At 35.9% G+C, this 9,230-nt stretch overlaps 1 protein-coding gene across 5 annotated transcripts in view; it reads left to right on the forward strand.

The window, feature by feature from the left end:
- SMARCA1 (SWI/SNF related, matrix associated, actin dependent regulator of chromatin, subfamily a, member 1) overlaps positions 1 to 8,644 on the forward strand; it is a 35,760-nt gene extending 27,116 nt beyond the window's left edge. For 2 of the 5 annotated variants that reach the window (XM_040614205.1, XM_040614207.1), the window contains exons 23-24: positions 3,709 to 3,819; positions 4,506 to 8,644. In XM_040614205.1, coding sequence (XP_040470139.1) covers positions 3,709 to 3,819; positions 4,506 to 4,577 — 183 coding nt within the window. In that variant the 3' untranslated portion in view covers positions 4,578 to 8,644. Of the gene's footprint in view, positions 1 to 3,708; positions 4,456 to 4,505 lie in introns of those variants that run through there. The other 3 variants (XM_040614206.1, XM_040614209.1, XM_040614204.1) reach the window with 2 other exon arrangements.
- The last annotated feature ends 586 nt before the right edge of the window (positions 8,645 to 9,230 follow it).

Raw genomic sequence — 9,230 nt, forward strand, 5'->3', positions numbered from 1 at the left:
TGAAGAAATACTGGACTTTAAAATTATGTCCATAAAAGAGAAACTTCCAATATTTAGTCTATTGTGAAGTTTCTTTAAAGTTTTCTCTGGAGGAATCCGTTTAAGTAAATCATAGAAGTGGGTACGAGAAATTAAAAATGTAGCTCAACATTTACTATTAGTTGTCATATAGTTGTCAGGGGTAGAGTTAAATACTCAGTTGAAATCTTCTTGCAAATCCTTACGTTCAGCATAATTTTCTTTTCAAAGGGGATAGGAGTCATTTGCTAAAATGTGAAAATATGTTCTGTGGTGTCTAATGCTGAAATTGAGGCACTGGGAATACAGTCAGTCTTCTGGCCTACATTCTAAAAAAATCTATGTTAATATTTTTTGGTTTTCTGCTATTACACAATTGAAAAAGAATAGTATGAAAATACAAAGCTAAAGTAATCTTTCACTTTCAATGTGTATTTAATTTTCTTAAATGTGTTAAACTGTCATGATATGTATGGTTTAATAGTTTATAGTGACCAGTCACTAATATATTTTAGGTATTCAAATATCCTGACGTTTGTGGAAGTGTTAATTTCTATGGGTCCATTTTGCACCAGCTTGGTAGTTTTTATGGAGAAATGTGCTGGAAAGTCACTTGATACCAAGAGTAATGAACCAAGTATAAATCAAAATGTTTGATAAGGGGTAAACAGTAAGTTCAGTGAAAGTGGATAAAACTTAGAATAGTGAAATGCGCTTGTGATCATTCAAACTGATGTGGAACAAGATAGAAAGGGCAGCATAATTCTGGAAAGGACTAGGCTCTTTGAGAAGACTTTGTGTTCTGCTAACCACTAGATGTCTCTCGAATTCCATATAAATAGCTGATTTAGCTTCCATCTTCTTGTTTCGGTTTCTTCTTCTTGAAGGATTTCTTTTTGGAAAACAATAATTCTGCTTCACTTATTTATTCCAAAACCAGATGGTTTATCCAAAATGTAAGTTTTCAAAGAGATTGAGAGTGCCTAAAATTGTAGCTTTTTTTTAACTAGGCACAGAGGCTTAAATTTTTTAAGCTTAGTTGTTACTGTTCTTTTAGTTCTGTCCATGCAGGGAGAATGCAAAATATCATGGCAGTAGTGAATCATGTATCTCTCTTCTGAAGTCATAAATTGTGCATATTCTGTTTTACCTTTCTACACACCCTAGCTAGTATAAGACAAATGGCTCCTTTGTAAATACAGGAATATACAGGCCTGTTGACAAATCTTAGGACTAGTTTCATTCCCAAGTCAGCATCTCTGCCTTCAGTCATGCAGAAGGTGATGGTTCAGTGCTCGCATCTTATTTATTGCAATACGGGTCTTTATAGCTATGAAGGGGTGAGCAAAGCACATCTTATCTCTTTCCATCCTAAAGAGAAAAGTATCAGGCCACACTGAATAAAATCTCATCTCTAAAGTGCAAGGCATTTTAAACTCTAACTGTATTTTTCTAGTATAAAATGGAATGGATCAGTCCATATTGAAATTTCAGTAGCTCAAGGCAGGATTTATCGTGCAGATTCTTTCTGATGGTAGGTGTAGAAGAAACCTCTGTGCATGTCACATCTTACTGTCAACTGCTTCTGTGATTCTCCAGAGAAAATTGGTTTTGAGTCCATCCTCTGTCCACAGCAGATGTTCAGGGGTAGTAGTCCATCTGGAAAGTCTAACCATGAACCTGTATCCTTTAATAAATGTATGTATTTATGCAAACATCTTTCTCCAGGAAGACGGAGGATTTTTCTCAGTGCCTTAGGCAAATGGATCAAGGTTATTTCTTAGTCCTTTCTGCTTAACTGCTTGTCTCGAATTCAACAGAACCCAGCTTCTCTCTTAGTAAAAAAGATCTGTCTGATTATTGTTACGGAGCAGCTTGGCATTGGTCTTCACCTACAGTTCCTAAGACTTTGAGTGCAATGCACACAAATGCAAATTATGTAAAATGCTTCTGATGTTGACAATTATCTTGCCACTTCTGTCTTTTACTTTTTATCTGCTCTTGTTTGTTGATTGTGTAGGTTTTTGGGGCAGAGACTTTTTTGTTCTGTGTTTAGGGACATAGTATGTGGTTGGGATGGCTTGCACTGGAGTTTTCTCAGACTTACTACCTGTTTATCTAAAAATTGTGTGAGTGGAATTTGTTTTTTTTTTTATTGGTTTAAGTGAAAGTATTCTAGGTCCAGCAGGACTATTGCATTCCAGGGTGCAAGCATGGCGCCCTAATTTATGGTTGAATCAGAGTGTGTGGGGTTACTTTTACATGGATGTGGTAGAAATGACTGATAATACTCTGCAAAACTACACACATGAGATTGGAACACTTCCAGTAGAGAGCTGTCAAGAAAAATGTACTGATTTTTTTTTCTTTTTGGTTTAAAAAAAAGACCCAATTCACATGGTGGGCAGGATTCTCTATGTTTATTCTGAATTACGCTGCCTTCACGCAAGGCCATGGAGCACCCTTTGTAGAGGAAGCTGTGGAAACTATAGAACTTAAGGAATGTGGTTAAACTTGAGGGTATTAACGTCTCAAAGATGAGTCGTATGCTTGAATGTTTCAGAACGATCAGGATCAAGAAAGTGTGTAGGCTGCATCGTTATCCATCATGTGACATGATGGCTGAGGCAATATACAGGTTACAGATGCTGAGAAAATAGAGACTAATTCCTGGGCAAAAAGGTCACCTGTTCACTGCATTGCAAATAGACTAGTTGTAAAGATTTATGTTATCTAGGTAATACTAGGATAGCTTGTGGTTCAAAACTTGCTTCATTGAGTTTAATAGAGATAAGACATATTTTCATGTCTCTTTTTTTTTTTTTTTTTCCTCGAAAGAAAATTTCTTGCTTTCAGTTAGAAAAACTCATGGAATGGCTGTTCTCGAAGTACATAGAACATATGGAACAAGTATTATGAAAATGAGTAGTTGTATATTTGGTCAGAGATTTTTTTTTTGAAGTGGGGTACAAGAAACTGGCCAAGTCAGATGAGTTCTATTAACCAAGCCAACTGTTATTAACAGCCGTGCAGATACTTTGAGTTGTACTGGAAATATTTTTTTAATGTATACATGACATGGCCTTCAATCTTGATCACTTTCAGATGGCTTGAAAGTTGTCTTGATGCTAAAAGCATTTAGGGCCTCCTAGCTTTTTGGTGCTGTTTAACTAAAAATACAACAGTGAGTTCATGATTTAAGGCTGGATAGATTTTAACCAGCTTAAAGCTCTGCAGTGTCTTGTCACAAAAAACCACAGCCTGTGTGCCACAGGACAGTATTGCTGAAGATAGCTTTGATTATTTTTCTTTCTGATTTAAAGGTATACTTGAAGAACTCTTTTCCTAAAATCTGGCATGGTATGTTGGCAGGCTATAACTTGCTGAATCTGGAAAAGGTAGAAGATCAGATTAGTCTTTTGGAGTGTCCATTTGGAAGATACAGACAATCCTGAAAACTCCTTGTTAGGAATTTGACTATTTCAGTAAATCTCCCTTTCTTTATAAAAAAAGGTAGCACAAAAGTAAAGACAGATGAACAATAACTAAGCTAATTTTACTAGTTCGGGAATAGTGAACGTTTTAGGAAAATTTTAAGTATTTTGGAATTCAAGAATTTTGAACAGGTTTATGTAAATGAGAGAATATATATAATTTATTTAGCAGATTTGATGTTTTCTGTTCCCTTAGGAGTTTCAGAGACGCTGCAATACTCTCATATCATTAATAGAAAAAGAAAATATGGAAATTGAGGAAAAAGAGCGAGCTGAAAAGAAGAAAAGAGGAGCAAAAGTGACAGCAGTATGTTTAACAGCACTTCTAGTGGGACAGATTCAATTATATTGTTATAAAGTGAAAAAGATAATTGTAGCTTCTGATTGTTTTAGTATAAACCATTAGTTGAGAGATTAAACTGTAATATTTCTCTGTTCACAGCTCTCCTAGTTTTTAAGTAGGTGTTCCCAATTCATAATATTTTGGGGCTCTTATTTGAGTCTTCTGTTTAAGTAGCAGAGGAAAACTTTTTAAGAAAACATAGCACTGCCCTCTTTGTACCTACATATCTGCATCATATGCTTGCTTTAATTTAATCTCATATTGTTATTACTCCCCTACACAGTAGTTCCTGGAAGAATGATAAGAAGTACTCCTTTTCTTTTGAAGAATTGTCGTCTTTAGAACAGAATTGTGTAAAAGTCAAGGTCTTGATCTTTTAATCCAATTCATAGTATGTGTGGTACCTGTAGCATTGAGCCTATGTAATGATTTCAAGACGATAGAAAGGGTAGCAGGATTAAGTGTCTAAATCTAGGATTTTTGTTTGCCCTTCCATTAGATCCTACAAAGCTGAATTTAAATATATAACACATTAAGGTTGCTTACTTTCTTTTTAAATAGTCAGTCATGTATTAATTTTTTTTTTCTTTAGAATGCTACCATTTCCTAGAATTTGTAAAATTATTTTTTTTCCCCCTCCCCCTTTCTAGTCCCAGAAGAGAAAAGCAGATTTGGCTACTGAGAACTCTGGAAAAAAAGATGCTAAGAAAGTGAAGTCGTGAACCTGAAAACTGAATGCTAAATGTAAAACTGCCACTTTCATCTCTCCATATACAAGTATTAATTGCCAACCTCTTTGTATTCATGGTACTCTCCCCCAAATCCCATGGTTTAATTTTGCAAATTTTGTATACTTTACAATGTCTTTCTTTACCTAAACTGTGTAGCTTTATATCTTTGCATTCCAGTATTTTTGTGTACTGTATTTTGTGAGTTTCATGTCTTCAGCAAAATTCACTCAGTCCTTGTTTTTATGAAGCTTGTGCTGAGGTTTTAGCTTTTATATGTTTTATATGCTGCTGCTTTGAAAGAAAACCTAGATTCTATAGCTGTATTATTGTTGTTTCATATTTTAAATTTATATGGCTGTTGGAAAATAAACTGACTTAATTATTTGAAGAGAAATATACTTCACCTTTGTTTTCCCTACCCTTTCTCCCTTTTTTGCATAGCTACATTTAGAGTGAATGTGTTAAGGTTTGTATAATTGTGCCTTCATCATTGATCAGAACTTTTTTTTCCAGAGGAGTACTTAAACTGGATCAGGAGCATGACAGAACAAAAAAAAAATAAATATCTAATTAGACTGACATCCTTCTTTGCTGTCAGCATTAATTTGAAGTTTTTTTCTGAAATATTTGGAAGGAAAGCCAGCAAATACTTATTTTTTCTTTTTTTTTTTAGTTTAATCACTGGTTTCTGCTGGGCTTCATACATGCTTAAACACTGGGTGATGTGTTTTTCAGACTAACTTCTAGATGAAAACTTTTCTGTGCCCAATAAATGGAAGTAGTCGCCTAACAGCTTCTTTTTTTAAGTAACAATTCATCTCCTGGTTGGAGGCTGCTCAGCTATGCTGCCTTGTGCTAAAAGATCTTTGTTGCTCTAATTATCTCTGCTAAATTTCTGCTTTTGCCTTTGATTCAACATGTCAGTCAGAAGCAATGGGGATATGTTATGGAATGCTCCTTTTTAGTATTTCTATTTTAGTGAAGGGATGAAAGTATTGGATGTATGATTTTTTTGACTTTGCAAGAATGGCCTTTATTAAGCAGATTCATAGTTTCTGCTCACCTTAGAGTCTTTGCAGTAGAGGTGGATCAGTAGAACAGTGACTGTGGCATCTCATGTTTTACTTTAATCTTCTGTCTCTGATCTGGTGTTTAGTATGGACCTTGCTACAGTGAGACATGCCCTCATAATGTCAAGTCTAAATTAATGCAGTGTGCTTTACATGGTACTTCCCTTGAAGACTACTTGTAAATTTCTTCTAGTGCAGTTTGCTTCCTTCTGTGGTTTTAGGTGTTTTGAGATGAAAAAACCTCTTTAAACTCTTTGTATTTCATGCTTTGCACTGTCTACCTTCTTCTGTAGTTGTAAAATTCAGGCCTTTTTATAAAGTTCCTGACTCTTAGGTGAGAGTTCTGCCCATGTTCTTTTATGTCATTTAAAATATATTGGAATGTCTTTGTAGCTTTCTGGGATTAATCTCTGTAAGCTTGATGAAAAAATTCCAGCCTTTCATAACAGTCTGTGTTTAAGATTTGGGGCAAAATGGTTGTGATGGCAAGTGATGATTTGGGTTGAGCATTTTGAAAGATTAATGGTTTTGTATTTTGGAATGGAGATTTTTTTTTTGGGGGGTGACCAAGTTATTAATTACTTCACTGGGCTTTTATTTGTAAGATCTGTAGTGTAAAAAAGGGTATCCATCTGTTGAGATTCACCTGAGTTGAGAGTTACATCTAATAACGATGGGGCACAACTTTTAGACAGGAGGTCAGTCCTTGGTGCCAATGCAGGCTTTTAAAAGAGTATGCAACCCAGATGGGATAGGTCTGCTCAGAAAAGAAGGATGTCTTTTCAAAGAATATTTTTATTTATCCTGTTTTATCCTTGGGAGAAGGGCATTCTGTGTAATTATGGGCTGGAAAAAGGCTGTGCAGCTACATACATATATAATCACAAATCCCTGGAGCATCGCTATTAATAGAGAGGGGAAGATGCCTTATTTACATTTGCTTTTTGACTCCCATGTCACTCACTAAGTTTATGGCCCAAAATTATAAACCCAAGTAAAAGCAAGAGGAAAATAAATGCTGGAAGAGCCAATTGAATTTGTATTGAATAACGTGGCTAAGTATAGACCTTATTCCATTGCTCCTGTTTAGCATTGGGTGAATATTTTAATGTTTTAAGTCTTGAAATTTCTGGTTTTGTTTATTGTAGATTAGCTTTATTTGACTTGCATGTTTTTGTGTATCTGGTTTCTCTGCTGCAAAGTGTATAGAAAGTCTTAAAATAATAATATCTCAACATGTTCTTTTATGCAGATTTCTTGGGTTTGAGTTACCACTTGAGTTAATGTTCACTTTTCTCCTTCAACACCATGATATACTAGCTATATAGCAAAAGATCATGCAGTTGTTCTTCCAGGTATTATCCTCTTGATCAGACAGCTTCTCTGAAGAATGATAGATGCTCCCAGGAACTATCTGTTATCTCTTACAGTCTGTAGTTCCTAGTTAAACTAAATGTGCTGTTGAACAACAGTCCTTGAGAGGACTTGTACACTCTATACTAGTTCCTCAGCATATTGAGTCTTCCCATCCATCATGTCCCACAGTGATAACTAAAGAAAATTGCTAACAGCTGCTGGTCAGGATTAAAGTAAAATGGATCTTTCTTCTCCTTTTTCCGTTCTTGTAGTTGTGGATACACACAGAGAATGTGCCTAGCAGTATCTAAATGATACGCTGCTGTGACTCAAAATTAGATGGACTAAAATAAAGAAATCTTCCTACTTATAACTACTGTTTTCTTAGGTGAGGAATACTTTTTGTAAATTTGTAAACACTGAATGTAACATAATACAAAACTTCTGAAAAGTCTGGGCCTTTAGGCAATTTGATAATTGCCAAAAAAATTATATATGATACAACATTTTGAAGATAATTTATTGCCGCCTTTTGAGTAGGCAACAAAAGTTTGATTGTGTTAGCATTAGGCTTGAAGAAAGAAAAAGTAGTCACCTAGCACCTTTCACACATCAGGCAGCGCATGTGACACCCTGGGAGAGGTCACAAAAGTTGTGTCCTTTTTCATCGCTTTCAAATTATCAGTCCTTTTATTTTTGAGTTATGTTAATGCTGACAATGAAAAAGTCACGCAGCTGACCATCTGAATTATATTTAACTTCAGTTTATTATAATGACATAGAGCAGGAATGATGCTTTCTCCCTGCTGGTAATACTGGACCATCTTTAGATACTGTTTGCACAAGTAGCATTCCTATACTAAAATATTAAGTAAGAATTTTTTCTTGTAGGCTAGCATTGCTTGTTTGATCCAGTGCTAATGATGGTTATGGTTTAAGAAAAATCCAGCTTTCACTCTTTGAGACCGTAAGCAAGGGGTGGTCAGAATCTTTCTAAATGCCTGATGGAAGCAACTTCCATTGCGCAGCCCCTGCAGCACCTGCAGTGCACTGCTACAGTACAGGCACTCCCTGCACGTGCTCCTCCCCAGGTTCAGTGGAGGGATTAGGTCCTTTCAGTGGTCACAAACTGATGCCAAAGCTGAAAAATGTGGGCCTTACAGGTTGAAAAAGCATATGGAATTCTGCAGTCGGCAGCGGTTTATGCGAATGTGAAGTGCCATGCTTGGTGCAGACATGGGCAGTTACGCCGTTGGAAGGGGCTGGTCGCTGCCTGTGGTTTTGATCTGGGTAAGATAGCTAGAGTTGTTACGTTTTACTTAAGTTTAGTCCATGTACTTAGCTTTAAGCATGTATGTAAATGCTTTGGTGGGTTGCAGTTAAAATGTTTGATATGTTCTTTTTCTGAAAGAGTCAAAGTTGAACTTGTTTTGCATTTTTTGAAATGTAATGTACTCTTTAATTGCATTTGCATGATATCCATCCTTTCGTAAGAGCCTTAACAGGAGTAGTAATTGCTGCCTCAAAGGTATGTCTACATTGTGGTGTTGAACGATAACTTTGAACTTTTTCAAATTGAGATTAATTTCTTAAGCTGTACACATAAAAAAATAAAAATTAATATGAGCCTGATGTCTTCTGGTAGTTATCCTTCCGGTACAGGTGGGCCCAGCAGTTGGATACTGTTCAAAATAGTTTGATTTGTTTTCATTGCTCTTGTACTTCTCATAACCTTCAGGCTGCAGTAGCTGAATGTAAGGGGTGTGCGTGTGTGGCGGTTCCACATCTGCTTTCAGACTTTCTAATTTTCTGTGAAATAAAATACTTTTAGTGCCTGTATTTTTGTGACAGCCTTGCCTGTGTTGTCTCTTAGTATGGTATGATACAATGTATGTTGATAATGTATTAAAGTATATTACTGTTTTTCTGTTATTCCGTACCTCTGGTGTGTTACTAAAATAAAAAAAATTTGGAGTTCAAGTTGATGGTAAGGGTGGTAAGGACCAGTAATTTTGTCATTGCAGCTGTTGATCACTAGTAGACATGCTAGATATTCTGCTTGTAGAGGCGTGTGCCCTAAGTGAATGCTCATTTGCGCCTTTTTTTTTTCTCAGGATGACTCCCTAGAAAAAAGGGAGAGACAGTAAGGAGCTCTGGAAGACCAGTTTATCCTGCCGTTGGCTGGTAGCAATTCTGTCTGCTTCATAATGACTTTTGA

Source organism: Falco naumanni, chromosome 14 (genome assembly GCF_017639655.2).
Source record: "Falco naumanni isolate bFalNau1 chromosome 14, bFalNau1.pat, whole genome shotgun sequence".
NCBI classification, from domain to species: Eukaryota; Metazoa; Chordata; class Aves; order Falconiformes; family Falconidae; genus Falco; species Falco naumanni.